Raw genomic sequence first — 21005 nt, forward strand, 5'->3', positions numbered from 1 at the left:
TTCTAAATAACTATATAAATGCTATGCTAAATAGATGCTATGATAGTTTATCCTGGTCGTTTTCAATACTCGCAATTCCAACTCCTGACTCACTAAAGTAATTTTGACGGGACAAGATGGTTTTATACTGCCAAGGGCATGGTAGCTCGTACCAAGGGGCGTGGTGAGCTGGAAGCTGCTTATGTCACCTGCCACCGCAACATCCAATGGGAAAAATCAACTACAGTAGCCACCGTTCAACCTGAAGAGGGCAGCACTCAGACGTTTTTACACCATATATTGTAGAATTAAAACACTTTATACTCAAATGTCAAAAAAGTTACTCGAATCAATGAACAGCACTAATAAAGCCCCATTCTTAAAGATCACTAACTAAAAAAAGTTGGTTTAGAGTTTAGTTACTCTTTAAATATAGAAGTCCAGTCTGCTGGAAATTACCTTGCAGCCCTGCACGGAGAAGATACGCTTCTCTTCCTTAGGGAAGTAGTTCAGGTCACGGGCCATCTTTACAACCACCTTTTTATTTTTGACATGACCCTTTCTGGCCATCTCAGCCAAACCACACTGAATGACGTGCTTGTACTCCAGAGGAAGGAACGGCACAAAGAAATCCACCAGGTTCTTATCGATTAAGCTTGTGTGCCAGAATCCACCTGTGGAAAGAGAGAAGAATGTGCAATGATAAAAGTAATTTTAACATAAAAAAAATTCCACAACTCACTAAACTGTACTTCAGAAAATGGATCTGGCTGTAACTATTGAAAACATCTGAACTGATGCTATCTTACGCAGTCACTGACTGTAATGCATGACTGTAGCTTTCGGCCAGGAGAAGATGTCATCAGGTGGTGTCCAACTTTCACGGGGTGTTTTGACCCTGAACCACAACACCCTCCAGTTGGCGGGTCGGCAGTGGTGGCCAGTCACCGCCCTCCTCCTCCTGGCCCCCAGCTCAACTCCTCCCTCCTACTCCAGAGCCAACAAGATGCTCTTTCTGCTGCCTCACCCAACCTACGGACAGCTGCCTTCCACACCGACTGTGCTAGGAAACCCCTACTCCAGACCACAACCGGGAATAGCCAGGTCTGCCACCCTTTGGCCATGCAATGCTCAACGAGGTCCTGATACTTTGTGGCTTTCCACTCATGGGCCTCCTCGCACCCATCTTCCCACGGGACCGTCAGTTCAATCAAGATTATCTTCCTTGCCTCCTCAGATCATAAGACCATGTCTGGCCTCAGCAGTGTTTGCACAACCTGCGGGAAGTTTAGTTTCTTTCCCAGGTCCACCCCCATTTCCCAGGATTGTGCTGCTTGCAAGAGGCTCTTTTTTATCTTCTTAGGGGCTGCTGGTTTCTCCCCTTCTCTGATGAACTGAATGCATGTCCTCGGCCTTGTACTGGTCTGGCTCTTTTTCAGCCTCTCCTGCTCCAAGATGTCAGCCAGTGCACAGAGAACCTTGTCATGGCGCCACCTGTATCTTCCTTGTCTAAGGGCTGTTTTGCATCCTGCCAGTATGTGCGCCATTGTTCCCCTTCCTCCTCATAGCCTACACGATGGGTCCTCCCTTATACCCCATCTGTGGGGATTTGTTGGTGAAGGAAGGGTGTCGTACACTGAACAGAGCAGGAAGGAGATACGAAAGGGCTCCAGTCTCCAGATCTCAGGCCACGTTATCTTACGCTTCTGCAGGTCCCACTTCGTCCAGGCACCTTGTACTCCAAGTTCGACGGCCCTAGACCTGCGCCTTCCTTCCTCCAGGTGTCGGACCTTGGCTTGAATCATGTCCCTCCTCTGCCTCGGTTCTGCTTTTCCCCACTGCTGGAAGTGGGTGGATCCGAATCCGTGCCTCTCTACACATGGGTTCCCGATGATGTCCTTTAGCTTCAATGCACTTTCGGCTTGCGCCACTGATGTGTCAGCCACCCACTTGCATCCTGATCTTGTAGTGACAAAAAGTGACTTCTGACTTTTTTTTTATCAGTGGAGTCTTGGTACATCATCACAAGCCGGCACTTTGCCACCTTGAACTCCTCCACCACTGATGATAGAGGCAGCTGTACCTGACCAGATCTGGTGTATAGCCCTAATGACATGAAGCTTTGTGGGATTCTGAGCCACTTGCGAAGATATTTGTTCACTTGCCTCTCCTTCCACTGCTGTCATAGGTACTTTGTAGATTGTCAGTAGCCACATAAGCCATGGTAGCAGGTCGTGCTGGAAGAGCCAGGCCTTGAACTTTCCTGGCAAACCTGACCCCTCGATCTTACTTAGCCATGCATCTGCCTGCTTCTTCGTCCTGGAATCATTGCATCTGTCGGTTAGGGAGGCGTCTTACCATTTCCCTTGGCACTTAATTGGGTTTTCCTCAATTGATGGTATCGTCTCGCCCTGTACTCGCTGCTGGAACTTGCTGGTCACTTTCCCATTTCTAATCACCATACTTCTTGATTTCCTTGGTTTAAATTTCATCCGAGCCCATGTTGCTCCAAAATCTGATTGAATGAGCCATGCCTTAAACTATAGTCATGTGACCAGTGTACTAATAATTTATTTATATAATGACAATTGTTATACGTCGCCTGGCAAACAATAGTAAGTCTAATAAATAACATCACTTGAAAAAATATATATATTTAATGTTAAATTAATTTATAATACAAATTTTTGTTTTATCATATTTCTGCTTTTGCCGTTTCATAAAAAAATTCTTTTAATTAAGTGTTTAGTGATTTTACAACATATTTTAAGGAATGCATTGTAATTTGTAGGCATGGCCAAAGAAAGCTTTTAGCTGTAGTAAAATCAGCTTACAGTGTTGTATGGATTATTGCTCTATTAATTATCAGTCCAAATGTTGTGACGATTCTCTGATCTACAGAAGAGAAAAGAGAGACACTTGACGTACTGCTTTTGTTGTTGAAGACGGAGAGGGAAAGTGCCATCTCTATATCCTTCAGCTGGATCTCCTCTCGTTCTCTACCATCCCTCCAGAAATCCAGAGCTACCTCGACGATCTTCTCACCCCCGGTGTTGCTTTAAAAACAAAACACCTGGCTTACAGAGGCTGTTTGGTTGAAAGTAACAAGTCAAATGTTTTCTGTGTCGATGACACTGACCTGAGGAAGATGAAGATGGCCTGTCTATAAGAGACTCCATTCAGGTTGTCATAGAAGTCCAGGTAAGGTTTAATACTGTCCATCAGCTCGGGATGCATTTTATCCATTTCATCAAAGATGAACATCGAACGAGGACAAATAGAAACATTCCCTCGTATCCACTCCACTAACTGCGTCTAAACACATGCAAATGTACAGACATGACAGTACAGGGGAAAAGATTAATATATTAAAACTAGGGATGCACTGATACCACTTTTTCAAAAACTGGCTGATACCAATACTTTTGGTACTTTCCAATACTGAGTAACGAAACTGTATTTTCATTGCATATGAAACTTTTACCAAATACTGGGTATACAGTATTCAAAAGAATATGTTTAAATGTTAATTGACTTATAGTTAATTTAACAAATAGATATTTCCTTCAATTATTGTTGCACTTAATTATACCCCTTAAAATGTATTTTACAAAATTGTGTTACTTACTCCCCTGGTTTCACAGATAAGGCTTAAGCTTAGTCCCAGACTAAAATGTAATTCTGAGCTGTTTCATCTGAAATAAACTTGCATTGACTGATCTTAAAACATATCAGTGCAGATATTTAAGAAACATGTTCATTTAAAGCGCTCATATGATGTTGCTACAATAACATTGTTTTGTGTATTTGGTGTAATGAAATGTTTTTATGCGGTTTAAGGTAAAAAACAAAACAAAAAAACACGACATTATTTTCCACATACTGTACATTATTGTTTCTCCTCTAAGCCCCGCCTTTCTGAAACATATCGATTTTTACAAAGCTCATCGGTGTGCTGTGATTGGCCAGCTATCCAGTGCTATCCAGTGATTGGCCGAATGCCTCAATCGTGTGACGGAAACGTTATGCCCCTCACCTTACTGCATTCTGATGATTTGTGCTACACTGTCAGATTTTGTTACCTCGTATTGAAACAGATGGTAGCATAATTCGATAGCGAAAAGTGCTATCTATCACATTTTGCTTCCAACTTGATATTAATAAGGTGTGTGTAAGACGATAAGATGCAGTATTTATATTGTCACCTGGTCTGTGTGTTATGCAGTTAGTACATGATTTACATTTATTATTTCTACCCTCTGACTATAACACAGTTTGTTTCAAAAAGTTTAACTGTCTTTCCATCCATGTTCTTTTGGTAAAATTAAATTAACAGGGAAATGAAGATGCTGTGGTGTATGTTCGGTGATAGGTGCACATATCAACGAACATCTAAACATGCTTCAGTTCTGTTTTCATTATATAAGGACATAACACATTTGTTTTGTTACTATACCATTTATTTGTATCAATGTAGAGGCCGCTTCAGAACCGAGGTCTATTCGGAACCGAGGCTGTAGTTTCTCTCATTTTAGGGGCATTTTATGCAGTTGATGCAGTGCTTGCGTTGCAGGTTTCGACGGCGTTGCACAAGCCCATGTTGCAGGTTAACCACCACTGTCGATTAATGGGTACATAAATCACTCAAGATATGTATATCATTTTTAAAATGTGTCAAAAATGGTCTTAAGGACTTTTTTTTTTTTTTTTACTTTTTTGGTATTAATGTTTTTTTTTAAGGTCTCTGCAGGAAAGTAATAGGAGTAACCAGATCAAGGTGTTTTTACACCATGATACCTGATTGGATGACGTCGTAGTGATTTTAGGTTTAGGGGTGGGGTTGGGTAAGGGGGATAATTTTGATTGCATGATTTAGAAACACCCAGCAGTTTGAAAACACCCACAAGGTGATAAACGCCCACTTTTGCTCTGCAGAGACCTAAGTCTCTCTTTTTTTTATGCAATTCGGTGATGACGTCACGCGTCACGTTGGGGAGAAGTGGAGGAAAGGTAGCCTCAGCCTAGTATTAGAACTATGGTGACTGACTGGGATGAGGAAGAGGTGGCAAGGCTTGTTTTTTTAGACTATGCTTTTATTGATTTTATATTGTTTTATTTTATTAAAGGATTCCTGCAAGCACTTTAATTTATCCCACTTTACTCATACTGCACAAAAAGTGGTTCAATAATATTGAATGTTACAGGGACTGATTATTACAAATGCGCATCCCACTGTGTTCTGGTTAAACAATTTTTATTTAATTAGTTATGCTAAGGTTTGCATATGGTGGTGTTCTTAATGACAGCTTTCCTTACAATATATACTATTCCTAAAATAAGAAATATCCCAATATTTCGTATTGCAACCCCTGTATCGTGATACATATCATATTGCCAGATTCTTGGCAATACACAGCCCTAATTTACAACACTGTTCAAGAACAGTTCAACCCAAATATTCAGATGTGTGCAGCACGTTTTATGGAAAATTGTTTCCTGATCCTGGGAGAGAAGACAATACTGTTGGCTGGCCTGACTCTCAGTCTGCAAGTACGTTTGGATTTTATTGTTTTGTCTTTTCCTGTCGGCTTTCTGACAGGGAAATGCATCACAGTATGGCAAGGGGCATAACATTTCCATCACAAGCTTGAAGCATTTGGCCAATCACAATGCACTGGACATCTGGCCAATCAGAGAACACCTCACTTTTCAGACCGATGAGCTTAATCAAAATTGATGCCTTTTAGAAAGGTGGGCATACAGGAGCAACAATAATACAGTACGTGGAAAATAATGTTTTTTTTTCCTTAAACCGCGTAAACACATTACATTGCACCAAATACACAAGTTCTTTTTAGTAACATCATATGACCCCTTTAACATAGACAAGCAAAACGTGTAACTCGCGCGCACACAGAAGAATAAGAGAGACGCGCATTTCACACAGACTGCTAGTTTCACTTCCACTTCAAATAAGTTGTGTATGCTTGACGATTATAATAATTGTTGTTTACAGTGAATGTCCCTATATTTTTTTGTTTGTTTTATATTCACGATTTTTCAATGATTTGTGTGTGGAGAGTGACCATGTAATAGAAGGGCGCGTGCTCACTTGCTCTCTCTCTTCCCGTTCCTTCAAGTAGCTTATTTTTAGTAACTTGTGCATTGTTTTACTTTCTTGTTTTTGACATTTTCGACCGAACTACAGACGTGTTGTTCAGTTGTCTGCGCTTCTTTCTGAACACAGCCAAAGTTTATGTGCTTTGTGGTACAAGTCCAAAAAATAAATAAATAAAACATGTCATTTTCATGTATTTGCATATTTTCCATATAGGTTACTAACTGTACACATTACCTTGTACTTGTCAATGTGAGCCTCGTGAGGAAAGTGTGTTGTTGCTGTAAACAGATGAACGAAGTTGCTCTTCATCCCTTTCTGGTAAATATTTTCCGCTATAAGTTGGCTCACGTAGTTCTTCCCGGTCCCGGTCCATCCGTGGAGCGACAGAACCAGCGGTTTCTTTGGGTTTTTGTTGTTCATGAAGCCTGTGACGGCTTTCAGGATGACCTTAGCAACAATGTGTTGCCCAAAAAGCTTGTTTTTTAGGTCACACTTCAGTCCTATGGAAGAGAGGACAGATTTAAAGCAGTTATGTGTTGGCATGATTAGGATTGCCAAGTGCAAAGTTTCAAACAACAATCATTAAGTTAACAGCATTTCTCATAGTGACACATTCTGGCAATGTCTACTGGTAATAAAGATGCTATAAATACATCTAAAGTTAGGCTATATACATGTGTAAACTGCAGTGTACATGTGCAAAATAAACAATACATAAATTCATAATGCACTGGGGAAATACATTTAGGCTATTATTACCTTCATTTTTCTGCATTTAGTACCTGTATTAATATAGTCAAACAGTTGCTGGTGCCCATTGATTCCGTATTGAATTCAGTGAAAACCAACTGTTTTGTAGGTGAGTAAATGATTACAGTAATTTTATTACCTGTGCAGGAATTTTATTATAAAATTGTATCCTTTATTTTGTGCAACATGAAGTTTCAATCATATCCTCATTTACGTTTTTATTTTGTTTATTCATGTTGCAGATTTTGGTTTGTAGCTAGACTATATCAGAAAGCAGTAGTCTGATCAAATCCACATGAACTCTTTCTTTTACCAGTTTTATTGAGACTGGTCCAGCTCCCATAACAGACTTCCTTCCTCCAATAGAAATGCCAGTATGTTGCACCCAGAGCAGCAAGTCCTGCACCCACAAGTAAAAGGGTGACCTGAGGAGGCATTCGGTCCGTCATTTTCCTAAATAAGTCATCGATACAATCTTCCTCACTTCCTCGTCACACGATCTTCCTGGGGCGGTGGGTCGTTCAGGAACGATTCGTTCATTGAGCGAATCTTTAATATGACTCGGAACGAACGAATCGTCTCGTATGGAGTTAGAATTGTGTCTTTATTACATGCAAGAAAATAAAAGATCTGAGAGAAAAAAAAAAGTTTGAGAGAAAAAGTTATCACACTGATAGCAAAAAAACATTTCATGAGAGAAAAAAGAATATTTGAGAGAAAAAGTTTTCATGCCAATAGCAAAAAATAATAATATTTGAGAATAAAAAAAGTTTTGAGAGAAAGTATTTTCTCATAGAACATAAAAAAAATACATTTGAAATTTTTTTAATTATTTCTGAGAAAAAAAAATCTCTCTCAAAATACTTTGAAAAAAACTCTCAAATATATATTTTTTGCTATCAGTGTGAAAATATTTTCTCTAAAAAAAAAAAAGTGTTTCTCTCGAAACGCTTTTCTTTGCTCTTGATGCAATTTCTTGCTCTCGTGTCAGGATTTTTCTTTCACTGTGAGAATTGTGTCATGGGCGGGGCCACGTTCCTATTGGCCAGTCGGGTGAGCATCGTCTTGTCTTGGGAGTCGAACTGAATCATTACACCATTGTTCGGTTCACCTGCATAGATGCCGCCTCTGCCTTATGCCTAGTTAAGTTGAGCACGGACACTCCAATGTTTGGGTAAGATGATGACACACAGCTGGCTGAGCAAGTTCAGTATCACTGAAGATTAAACATTAAAAAATAGCACTCATATTCATGAATTTATGTGTATTATATTATTTGCTTGCTAATCGCCAGTGCTTTAAGTGGCCCAAAAGAGGTGCCGGTGTCCTGACATTTTATCCTACCCCGTCAGATTTTCCTACCCGGGTTTACTGCGCACGCGCACATCAATATCGCGTCCTTTGTCTCATGCTAAACAACGATATTTAATGTATCTGCATTACTGTAAGGGTAGGTTTAGGGCTGGAGTAGGTGTAGACTTTAATAAAAACGCTATCTAATTGGTAGAAAGTAATATTTATTGTTGGATTCCTGTAACTGTATCCCTTTTAGCTACAACCGCGAATATAACACATAATTACTGTATTTGCAGTACTGTAAGGGTATGATTAGGGTTGTGGTAGGTGTAGACGTTAATAAACCATAACTTTACAGTAGAATTTTCATTGTGGAATTGTACTACCCACTGTTTTGGTGGGAGGTAGGAAAATCTGACAGCGTAGGACAAATCGACAGAACACCGGTACTCTATTATAGCATATATATATATATATATATATATATATATATATATATATATATATATATATATATATATGTTTTTTTTATGACTCCCCTCATCCCCATTGTAAAAAGAAAAAAACATAAAAAAACAATGACAGTTGTAACAGTGCATAAATCAGACCTTAACTCTAATGAGCTTAAACTTATTTTTGTTCACAGTGCCCGAACTGTCAATCACTCCTGTACGCGTGCATCACTGACTGTCCTCATCGCAGCTGCAGCAACTTGCGCTCTCTTCATCAAGCTTTAAAACAAAAAGGGGACAAAACGGTCGTATCGTCTTCGTGCATATGGATTAATTAGATAAATAAATAAATAAATTCGTGCCTAGCCGCCTACGGTATTTTTCTTTAGAACTTAGAGAAAAGATGCTGCAGCCAATGAGCAGCCGGCGGGGGCTGGTTGCAGGACGACTCAACCTCCGCAGACAGTTTTTAATGTTTATCAGACAATAACTACTCAATATTTTGCTTTAGTATAATTTTCGGGACAATTAGGGCCAGATTCGGGATTCTGGACAACAGTTTAGATTTCGGGACTGTCCCGAATTTTTCGGGATGTCTGGTCACCCTTCCTGAAAGAGCTGCTGCATTACTTCATTAGCTTGCGTCTGCCCTGCAAAAATATCACACAGACTTGGTAAAGAGTCAGCAAGCGTGTCATCAGATTCTGACCGTGCTATTCTTATAATAATCGGAGTCTGAAGCTAGGAGAGCATAGGTGTTGTTCACTGACTTTGAATATCACTAACCTGAGCGAGCGCGTAACACACGTTTTCTCCGGCCACGCTGAGTTGTAATTGACAGCGGGAAAAGCGACGCAATCGCATGCGTTTACCAATAGTGAAACTCATGGGTTTATGGGTAATGTAGTCTCCGCTCTCGGTGATACGAATTAGGAAGCTTGCATTGTGAAGGGCGCTCTGAAAAGCGGCAGCGCAGGTAAAAGATTAAAGCCTCTATTGAAACAGATGTCCAAATGAGCGTACCGGTACGCTAAAAGCACGTTGGGCGCACAGAGAGGTGGTGGTACGCTCAAGAGCTATATTTGGAAGTGGCCGTACGGAGTACCGGTGTGTACCGGCCAACTTAAAGCACTGCTAATCGCTAGTTAAGCTAACCAGCCATCATGCTAGGTAAACTTGCACACTCACCTGGCTTATACTATGTTTAAATCAAATGCCAAATTAATGTTTTGATTTAGATAGTTTCACGCCTTATTTAGTGAGTAGTTTCTACCTTTGCACTTGCTAGCCTCAAAGCACCTGAAGAGTAACTGCTTGTTCATACAACCTCCCGTACAACTTTCAACTAACGTTAGTATGCATGGAAGGTGGCAACCCTACAACTAGCTAACGTTAGACAGTGATTGATATACCGTTTGAAAGATTTAAAAGAAAAAACAGTACAGGCACAAACATATTTGTGGGTTGCTAATGTAAGAGTTAGTCCTAGACCTGCAATTTACCTTGTCAGCTCTAGACCTCGGCTAGATGGTAAAAAATATTTAGAATAAGCCCCGTGTAGCTGAGTTTGCGAGCTATACATGCAGTGTAGCTAAACATGTAGTGCAACAACCATACAAAGACTATTTTAAACAAAACTAGGTGGGACACTTTCAAACGGTATATCAATCACTGCTCACTACTCACTAAATAAGGCGTGAAACTATCTAAATCAAAACATTAATTTGGCATTTGATTTAAACATAGTATAAGCCAGGTGAGTTTGCAAGTTTACCTAGCATGATGGCTGGTTAGCTTTACTAGCGATTAGCAGTGCTTTAAGTGGGCCAGTGTTCTGTCGATTTGTCCTACGCTGTCAGATTTTCCTACCTCCCACCAAAACAGTGGGTAGTACAATTCCAAAACGAAAATTTTACTGTAAAGTTATGGTTTATTAACGTCTACACCTACCACAACCCTAATCATACCCTTACAGTACTGCAAATACAGTAATTATGTGTTATATTCGCGGTTGTAGCTAGAAGGGATACAGTTGCAGGAAACCAACAATAAATATTATTTTCTACCAATTAGATTGCGTTTTTATTAAAGTCTACAACTACCCCAGCCCTAAAACTACCCTTACAGTAATGCAGATACATTAAATATCGTTGTTTAGCATGAGACAAAGGACGCGATATTGATGTGCGCGTGCGCAGTAAACCCGCGTAGGAAAATCTGACAGGGTAGGATAAAATGTCAGGACACCGGTATACACACTGGTACTCCGTACCGCCACTTCCAAATATAGCTCTTGAGCGTACCACCACCTCTCTGTGCGCCCAACGTGCTTTTAGCGTACCGGTACGCTCATTTGGACATCTGTTTCAATAGAGGCTTTAATCTTTTGCCTGCGCTGCCGCTTTTCAGAGCGCCCTTCACAATGCAAGCTTCATAATTCGTCTCACCGAGAGAGCGTAGACTACATTACCCATAAACCCATGAGTTTCACTATTGGTAAACGCATGCGATTGCGTCGCTTTTCCCGCTGTCAATTACAACTCAACGTGGCCGGAAAAAACGTGTGATACGCGCTCGCTCAGGTCTGTGATATTCAAAGTCAGTGAACAACACCTATGCTCTCCTAGCTTCAGACTCCGATTATTATAAGAATAGCACGGTCAGAATCTGATGACACGCTTGCTGACTCTTTACCAAGTCTATGTGATATTTTTGCAGGGCAGACGCAAGCTAATGAAGTAATGCAGCAGCTCTTTCAGGAAGGGTGACCAGACATCCCGAAAAATTCGGGACAGTCCCGAAATCTAAACTGTTGTCCAGAATCCCGAATCTGGCCCTAATTGTCCCGAAAATTATACTAAAGCAAAATATTGAGTAGTTATTGTCTGATAAACATTAAAAACTGTCTGCGGAGGTTGAGTCGTCCTGCAACCAGCCCCCGCCGGCTGCTCATTGGCTGCAGCATCTTTTCTCTAAGTTCTAAAGAAAAATACCGTAGCCGGCTAGGCACGAATTTATTTATTTATTCATCTAATTAATCCATATGCACGAAGACGATACGACCGTTTTGTCCCCTTTTTGTTTTAAAGCTTGATGAAGAGAGCGCAAGTTGCTGCAGCTGCGATGAGGACAGTCAGTGATGCACGCGTACAGGAGTGATTGACAGTTCGGGCACTGTGAACAAAAATAAGTTTAAGCTCATTAGAGTTAAGGTCTGATTTATGCACTGTTACAACTGTCATTGTTTTTTTATGTTTTTTTCTTTTTACAATGGGGATGAGGGGAGTCATAAAAAAAAATATATATATATATATATATATATATATATATATATATATATATATATATATATATATATATATATATATATATATATATATATGCTATAATAGAGTACCGGCACCTCTTTTGGGCCACTTGAAGCACTGGCGATTAGCAAGCAAATAATATAATACACATAAATTCATGAATATGAGTGCTATTTTTTAATGTTTAATCTTCAGTGATACTGAACTTGCTCAGCCAGCTGTGTGTCATCATCTTACCCAAACATTGGAGTGTCCGTGCTCAACTTAACTAGGCATAAGGCAGAGGCGGCATCTATGCAGGTGAACCGAACAATGGTGTAATGATTCAGTTCGACTCCCAAGACAAGACGATGCTCACCCGACTGGCCAATAGGAACGTGGCCCCGCCCATGACACAATTCTCACAGTGAAAGAAAAATCCTGACACGAGAGCAAGAAATTGCATCAAGAGCAAAGAAAAGCGTTTCGAGAGAAACACTTTTTTTTTTTTAGAGAAAATATTTTCACACTGATAGCAAAAAATATATATTTGAGAGTTTTTTTTTCAAAGTATTTTGAGAGATTTTTTTTCTCAGAAATAATTAAAAAAATTTCAAATGTATATTTTTTTTATGTTCTATGAGAAAATACTTTCTCTCAAAACTTTTTTTAGTCTCAAATATTATTATTTTTTGCTATTGGCATGAAAACTTTTTCTCTCAAATATTATTTTTTCTCTCATGAAATGTTTTTTTGCTATCAGTGTGATAACTTTTTCTCTAAAACTTTTTTTTTTCTCTCAGATCTTTTATTTTCTCGCATGTAATAAAGACACAATTCTAACTCCATAGTCTCGGGAGTGATTCGTTGCGCAATATCCTTTAGGTTCTTTACTGACATTACTTCATGTTTCGAGTCCTCGGTTTCGTGAGAGCCCACTTTACATATGTGCAGTCTGAGCCGGGAAGAGATTTAATAATCATAACCAAGTCTTTATTACCTTTGTTATCACATTCATTGTTATGGAAAAGAACCAGCATGACAGAAATTCACACATTTACTGTAAAAAAAAAAAAAAAATATATATATATATATATATATATATATATATATATATATATATTCCATTTTAATAGTACATTGCAAATGACAAAACTTTCTTTAAACATATAAAAAGTATAATAGAATCGTGCTTTTTTTCACAATACAACTTTTAACACATTTTAAACCAATTGTAATTTAGTAGACTATATTTTCTAAAAATATATTTTACAAAAATATTGAATTGAAACTTCAGTTATTTTTTTCTAAGTATATTTATTGCACTTTACTTATATTTAATTTAAAAAAAAAAAATCAACTATGTGCTGAAAATGATCATTGTAACAATGCATTGAAAGTATACTTTCAAAGTACACTATTAAACAACCTGGAGTTTTTTAGTAAATTTGAGTAAAACTACAAAAGTAAATATGTTTTTGTAAATTTAGTAATTTAAATGTTTCAGCAGGTGTTTTCCAAAATGGCGCTACGGAGGTTTTAGGGAGAGATAGGAGATTAATTGTTGAATAAATTAATTATTTTTGTTTTTTTCTTGTACAAACAGTATTCTTGTCGCTTCATAATGTTACGGTTGAGCCACTGATCGCAGATGGACTATTCAGAAGATACCTTTCATACTTTTCTGGACCTCCACAGTGTAAGTTACTCGGCAGTCAATGGGACATTCTGTTTTAAACTGTCTTATTAATTTAAGCTAATTTATTTTAATTTTTTTTTTTTATTTATGTCTTGCTGCTGTTATGTGTGCACTGAAAGCTAAACAAAACGTGCAAAGCGTACATTAAAATAAATATACAATGAACCATAAATGTTTACAAATCAGAATCCTATGCAAACATGAAAATATTCATTGATAACCTTTTTTTCCCTTCATTCAATAAACTACAAACTTAACAGACTCTTGTCTTGATCAGTAAGAGTTCTCTTTGGACCCCCAAACCTGTAAAAGAAATGAATGTGATCCTCTTTTGTGATCCACAGAAGAAAGAAACTCATACAGGTTTGGAACAAGTGGGACTTTGGAGTGAGTAAATCATGACAGTATTTTCATTCTGAAAGTGACCTTACATCACTTATATCTGTATTTTGCAGCATATTAATGATTAATAATTAATTAATTAATGAATTAATGTTTTATAAAACAAGACACGAACCTTTGAAGATTTTATTTCTGTATACAAATACAAAAGAATTGTACAAAATTATATTTTTCATCATATGAAACATGATTTGTGATTACGACTAAATGGGCTAACTGAAAACATTGAATATTTCAGTATTAAACTGTTACTGTGATTTTAATGATAATAAAGAGACGCTATGAAGCTGTGCCTGCGGAAAGACACTGAAGTGTATGTGTGCTTTTGTTTCTCCTGACAATTCAGTTACTCTTAATCTGGACCCGTAAGGTGTTTTGTGTTACAAATTTAATTTAAATGATGATGAATGATAAATTGGAGATGCTTTTTCTGTGTGTTATACAGTGTTGGGGCTATACAGATTACTTTTTTCAAGTAACTAGTAAAGTAATGCTTTACTTTTTTAATTTACAAGAAAATATTTGAGTTTCTTTTTCAAAAAAGTAACGGCAGTTACTTTGTTTTCCAGTTTGACAAGTCTCCTGTCCGCATATTGAGAGTAATCAAATGTGAAATGTATAGAAGCGTTTTGTGCGCTAGACTAAAGTTGAATGTGCATTAATTCATCCCACTTGCAAAAAAAAAAAAAAAAAGATTTTGTATCAGTCAAATGAATCAAATAATCAAAATGAATTAAAACAGTGAAATTCAAACTCTGAATAAGATGCCAACCTGCAATAATTAAATGTTAAATAACACAAATGTATCTAATGCCATTTTATTAAATAATGTCATTGTTGCTGACATTTGATGATCCGGTTCAACCATACTAATAAGCAAAAATTACTTCATATAAACTAATAATTGTGTTTCATTGTTGTTTTATTACTGAAGAGTGTTGACTCTTCTTCTCCTGTGTTCTACTCTACAGATGTGAATTTACTTTTCCTTCAGTCTGAGGTTTATTCATTACTCTTTTTGGTGTGAAAGGACTTTTACATTTGCTATAAACAGAACTTCTTATATTAAAAACATATCAAGCCCTGCTCATACTTAAAAAGTAATGTGAAAGTAATGCATTACTTTCAGTAAAAAGTAACTAATGTAATTAATTACTTTTTAAGAGAGTACCGCACTATTGTAGTGCATTACTTTTAAAAGGAACTTTCCCCAACACTGGTGTTATATATAAAAGTGCAATTTGTTGGCAATGAGCTTACAGCCCTGGACCGAGAAGACACGCTCCTCTTTAGGGAAGAAGATTAGGTCATCAGCCATTCTTTTAATCACAATGTTTGTTGGGGTGAAACCCTGACTGGCCATCTCAGCCAAACCACACTGAATGACGTGCTTGTACTCCAGAGGAAGAAACGGCACGAAGAAATCCACCAGTTTCTTATCAATTAAAACACTGTTCCTTAAACCACCTGTGGAAAGAAAGAAGAATGTGCAATTATAAAAGCAATAAAAATCTAAAGGTAATAAACGGTAATGTGGGATTTTCATAGTTCAGAAAATGGATATTGCTGTAAAATCTGATTGAAGGAGCCACCTGACCAATGTGCTCATAGGTTATACAAATAATGACTCTGTTGTGATGCCGGTTTAATGAATAGCATTACTTACAGAAAAGTGTTTAATGTGATTATTATAATTTACAATAAACATTTATGTTTTACGAACCCGATTCCAAACAAGTTGGGACACTGTGCAAATTGTGAGTAAAAAAGGGATGGAATAATTTCCAAATCTCATAAACTTCTATTTTATTTACAATAGAATATACATAATATATAAAATGTTAAAAGTGAGACATTTTGAAATGTAATGCTAAATATTGGCTCATTGTGGATTTCATGAGAGCTACACATTCCAAAGTTGGGACAGGTAGCAATAAGAGGCCGGAAAAGTTAAAAGTACATATAAGAAACAGCTAGAGGACCAATTTGCAACTTATTAGGTCAATTGGGAACATGGTTGGGTATAAAGAGAGCCTCTCAGAGTGGCAGTGTCTCTCAGAAGTCAAGATGGGCGGAGGATCACCAATTCCCCCAATGCCAGACCACATACTACATCAGTTATAACATCATGAGTAGAGTAGAAGAAGGATCCGGGTACTGAAATGGCCAGTCTGCAGTCCAGATCTTTCATCCATAGAAAACATTTGGTGCTTCATAAAGAGGAAGATATGACATAGAAGACCTAAGACAGTTGAGCAACTAGAAGCCTGTATAAGACAAGAATGGGACAACATTCCTACTCCTAAACTTGAGCACCTTGTCTCCTCAGTCTCCAGACGTTTGCAGACCGTTATAAAAAGAAGAGGGGATGCCACACAGATGAAAACATGGCCCTGTCCCAACTTTTTTGAGATGTGTTGATGCCATGAAATTTAAAATCAACTTATTTTTCCCTTAAAATTACACTTTCTCTCAGTTTAAACATTTGATATGTCATCTATGTTGTATTCTGAATAAAATACTGAAATTTGAAACTTTCACATCATTGCATTCTGTTTTTATTCACTATTTGTACAGTGTCCAACTTTTTGGGAATCGGGTTTGTATTATAATGCTACTGTTGGCTACTGTTACTAATCTTTAAGGCTCAATTTGAACCCAACAACAACTTTTAATTGTAAAATAACTTAAAGTGTTGTGTGGCTTATTGCTGTATTACTAAACAATCCAACAGCTGAAGACTCTGCTCTACTAGCAGACGAGAGCAGAGAGACATTTGACTTACTGCCTTCGTTGCTGAAGACTGACTGTGAAAGTTCTGTCTCTAGATCCCTCAGCTGGATCTCCTCTCGATCTCTACCATCCCTCCAGAATTTCACAGTCACCTCATTGATCATCTCACCCCCAGCATTGCTACAAAAATAAAAACACCTGGCTTACAGAGGCTGTTTGAATGGGTCAAAGGTTTCCTGTGTCCATGACACTGACCTGAGGAAGATGAAGATGGCCTGTCTATAAGAGACTCCGTCGAGGTTGTCTGAGAAGTCCAGGTAAGGTTTAATACTGTCCATCAGCCCGGGATGCATTTTATCCATTTCATCAAAGATGAACATCGAACGAGGACATATGGAAACATTCCCTCGTATCCACTCCTGTAAGTGTGTCTAAACACATGCAAACATACATTTTGTAAAGATATTACATTTAAGGGACACAAAAGATTAATATATTTAAACTATATACATATACTGTTGAGCTCATTACCTTGTACTTGTCAATGTGAGCATCGTGAGGAAAGTGTGCTGTCGCTGTAAACAGATGAACAAAGTTGCTCTTTATCCCTTGAATGTAAATATTTTCTGCTATAAGTTGGCTCACAAAGGTCTTCCCGGTCCCAGTCGAGCCGTGGAGGGACAGAACCAGCGGTTTCTTTGGGTTTTTGTTGTTCATGAAGCCTGTGACGGCTTTCAGGATGACTTGAGCCGCAACATGCTGTCCGTACAGCTTCCTGTCGAGGTCATTCTTCAGTCCTGTGGATGAGAAGACAAATTTACAACAAACAAATGATTTATACTTACATCTGCACTTGATGTAGCAGAGTACTTGAAACATTGGATAGTCCTGTCAAAAAATTATATTAAAATATATTCTGAAAATTATGAGAAATGAGAGAACCAATTATCAGTTTGTAGAAAAAAAATAGAATAAAACACACTTTTCAAACATTATTTTATTAAAAATAGAACATTAACTGAAATAAAAAAACAACATTTAAATTGTATTTAAGCTAGTTGCCAAGGTAACATTTCACACAGTTCAACTTTGTGCGCTAAAATAACAAACTAAAAAGTTATAAAAAGTATACAAACACATTTAAAACAATACTTAAATATTAACTTATAAAAACAAAAATGTGTGAAACTTTAATTAAAATGAATATATACTAATATTACTATTACAAAATATAATTTAGCCTTTATCACACTTCGTCAATGGCTGTGTCCAGCACGGCATGGTTATGGATTATTTATGAAGAATTAAGCACATATTCGTCTTCTAAAGACACCAATCTCACTTTACAACAATTAATTTGAGTATTATAAAACGAAGGAATATGTTGTCACGAATCACAATATCCCGATGCATATTTCGAGATTTAAAATGGAGCGTGCGAGCCATTCTCACAGTCGTATCACCTTATTTACTTTCAGAACAGCAAAATAACTATACAAACAACATATCACATTAATAAGCATTAGAATTAGACTAAGATTAAAACATTGATTATGACTAAAGGCTTTTTTACACGCTGACTATATGCAATCACAATTGGATGACGGCATTTTAGTGCCATGTTGAAAAAAAAAATCTAATATTACAAAATTAAAATAGAAATATTACACGAATAAAGTCGAAATGTTTTGAGAATAAAGTTGTAATATATTTCGAGAATAATGTCAAAATGTTTCGAGAATAAAGTTGAAATGTAACGAGAATAAAGTCAAAATGTTTTGAGAATAAAGTCCAAATATTATGAGAATAAAGTCGAAATGTTACAAGAATAAAGTCGTAATATTCTTCGCGAATAATGTTGAAATGTTTCGAGAATAAAGTCAAAAACTTTTCAGAATAAAGTCTAAATATTAGAGAATAAAGTCAAAATGTTACGGAGAATAGAGTTGAAATGTTTCGAGAATTAAGTGGAAATGTTTTGAGAATAAAGTAAAATATTAAAAGAATAAAGTCGTAATACTACGATAATAAAGTTGTTTATACTACGAGAATAAAGTTGTGATACTGGAATACTATGAGAATAAAGTCGAAATGTTTTGAGGAAAGTTTGTAATAGTAGAGAATAAAGTCGTAATACTATAAGAATAAAGTCGTAATACTACGAGAAGTCAAAATTTTTCGAGAACAAAGTCGTAATAAAGTCGTAATACTACGAGAATAAAGTCAAAATGTTTAGAGAAAGTTCGTAATACTAGAGAATAAAGTCGTAATACAATAATAATAAAGTCGTAATACTACGAGAATAAAGTCGTAATACTGGAATACTATGAGAATAAAGTCGAAATGTTTTGAGAAAGTTTGTAATACTAGAGAATAAAGTTGTAATACTATAAGAATAAAGTCAAAATTTTTCGAGGAATAAAGTCGTAATACTATGAGAATAAAGCCGTAATACTATGAGAATAAAGTCGTAATACAATGTAAATAGTTTTAATACTACGAGAATAAAATCAAACTTTTTTGTGAAATAAAGTCGTAAATACTACGAGAATAAAGTCAAAATATTATGAGGATAAAGTCAAAATTTTTCGAGAATAAAGTCGGAATACAACGTGAATAAAGTCGTAATACTACAAGAATAAAGTCGTAATACTGGAATACTACGAGAATAAAGTCGAAATGTTTAGAGAATAAAGTCGTAATACTGTGAGAATAAAGTCAAAATATTATGAGAATAAAGTTGAAATGTTTCGAGAATACAGTCGAAATGTTTGAAGAATATAGTCGTAATAGGCCTACTACGAGAATAAAGTCGTAATACTACAAGAATTAAGACATAATACTACGAGAATAAAGTCATAATACTATGAAAATTAAGATGTAATACTACAAGAATAAAGTCATAATACTATGAGAATAAAGTCAAAATGTTTACAGAATAAAGTCGAAATGTTTAGAGAATACATTTTCACATATTTGCAATTTTCACAAAGAAAACCGTTTAATTTAATTAATTGTTTCACATAAATACAGCGACCTGATCATTAACGAGCTTGAAAAACACATTATTGTAAAACACATAATTTATGTTTTGCTATAAAAAAAGATTCTGAAAGCTGAGACATTAAAAGAAGGTCTATCAGAAGCACGAATCTTATTTCTATTGGGCGGCTGGCGCACTACAAATAATGAATGCAATGGAAGATATGAAATATTATTTCCAAGCATACTGTCCCCGCGAGTATGACACATGGTATAATTCCTGCTAATAATCCCACATACATATATAAAAAAAAAAAAGCGTTAAATAAGAGAGCTACAGTGAAATATGTCCATCTCAAAGACGATTTAATTTTCGATAAATTTAATCGAGTTATATTCTCCGCTGTACCGTTTGATACGTCAAATTCACAAGCTGATCAAATCAAAACTGATTCTGAATAAACTAATTATTGGAGATCAACAGAATCACAACGAACGAGAGAAAGACACAAATGTGCTCAATAAGTGAATCTTTATTGCTTTTGACGGAGATAATCAAGAAAAACATCACCCACGTCATCAAAAGACATGACTGGAACACACATACTGATCAATGTTCACCTGCTGCATTAAAGTTGAGCCAGTTTTCATCACATGTTTCATATAAATAGTGATAGAGTTTCCTGCCCACTGTGCCCAGCACTGCAGCTCCTGTCCCAGCAGCAGCGAGGTGGACACGCTCTATGGCCTCCACAATCAGCCCTGAGATCACGATTAAGTGCAGCACAGTTGTCCATGTGCGAGGCAGCCGAACATTCATTTTACTAAATAAATCATCGATATTTTAATTGGAAACTGAAAGGTAAAAACAACAACAACGAAAGATCCAAATCACACACCCGCCACTTCCTACTTGGGAAGAGTGACGCCGATTGCGTGCGACGCATGACGCATGACGCATGCGCGTAGCTTTCGATACGCTTCTTCTGTAGTTTTTTGGACCATGACAATTTATAACGCCATCTACAGGACATAGTTGCTGGTTAGATAAGTTTGGTCAAGCTTTAGCACTTTTAAAATCACTAATCAGGACAATAGCAACCGTAAACATACAGTTTAAGTTATAAAAGTTTCCAACAACTCCAATATTTAACAACCAATCATGATCAAGCAGCTAAACCAGGCTAGTTGCATGGCTGGACCGAGATGTGCACTTGGTACATGTACATTTTGCATTTAGCAGATGCTTTTATCAAAAGCGACATACAGTGCATTCAGACTATTTTTTAACCAGTGTGTGTGTT

The 21005-nt window shown here is 36.9% G+C and overlaps 2 protein-coding genes across 2 annotated transcripts; both read right to left on the reverse strand.

Moving 5' to 3' along the window:
• Window positions 1-287: 287 nt before the first annotated feature.
• On the reverse strand, window positions 288-7382 carry LOC113039037 (torsin-1A-like). The gene is made up of 5 exons (XM_026196906.1): window positions 7164-7382; window positions 6335-6600; window positions 3119-3294; window positions 2908-3035; window positions 288-653 (listed from the first exon to the last, which is right to left on the reverse strand). Exons 1-5 carry the CDS (start codon window positions 7297-7299, stop codon window positions 406-408), a joined length of 954 nt encoding a protein of 317 aa, XP_026052691.1. The 5' UTR covers window positions 7300-7382; the 3' UTR covers window positions 288-405.
• Window positions 7383-15063: 7681 nt separating this feature from the next.
• On the reverse strand, window positions 15064-20521 carry LOC113039140 (torsin-1A-like). Its single transcript, XM_026197039.1, has 5 exons — window positions 20323-20521; window positions 17251-17516; window positions 16975-17150; window positions 16772-16899; window positions 15064-15453 (listed from the first exon to the last, which is right to left on the reverse strand). The coding sequence occupies exons 1-5, from the start codon at window positions 20519-20521 to the stop codon at window positions 15209-15211; spliced, it is 1014 nt and encodes a 337-aa protein (XP_026052824.1). The 3' UTR covers window positions 15064-15208.
• Window positions 20522-21005: the final 484 nt, after the last annotated feature.

This window comes from Carassius auratus, chromosome 21 (assembly GCF_003368295.1).
Source record: "Carassius auratus strain Wakin chromosome 21, ASM336829v1, whole genome shotgun sequence".
NCBI classification, from domain to species: domain Eukaryota; kingdom Metazoa; phylum Chordata; class Actinopteri; order Cypriniformes; family Cyprinidae; genus Carassius; species Carassius auratus.

What these genes read in the sequence shown, in the direction of transcription:
- LOC113039037 (XM_026196906.1), bottom strand. Translation starts at nt 7,299, where the DNA reads ATGACGGACCGAATGCCTCCTCAGGTCACCCTTTTACTTGTGGGTGCA. An exon ending in GACCAGTCTCAATAAAACTG is followed by an intron (nt 6,601 to 7,163) that starts GTAAAAGAAAGA and finishes TCTCTTCCATAG; the next exon opens with GACTGAAGTGTGACCTAAAA. An exon ending in CTCACATTGACAAGTACAAG is followed by an intron (nt 3,295 to 6,334) that starts GTAATGTGTACA and finishes GCATGTGTTTAG; the next exon opens with ACGCAGTTAGTGGAGTGGAT.
- LOC113039140 (XM_026197039.1), bottom strand. Translation starts at nt 20,521, where the DNA reads ATGAATGTTCGGCTGCCTCGCACATGGACAACTGTGCTGCACTTAATC. An exon ending in CTCACATTGACAAGTACAAG is followed by an intron (nt 17,151 to 17,250) that starts GTAATGAGCTCA and finishes GCATGTGTTTAG; the next exon opens with ACACACTTACAGGAGTGGAT. An exon ending in AGTCTTCAGCAACGAAGGCA is followed by an intron (nt 15,454 to 16,771) that starts GTAAGTCAAATG and finishes TTCTTTCCACAG; the next exon opens with GTGGTTTAAGGAACAGTGTT.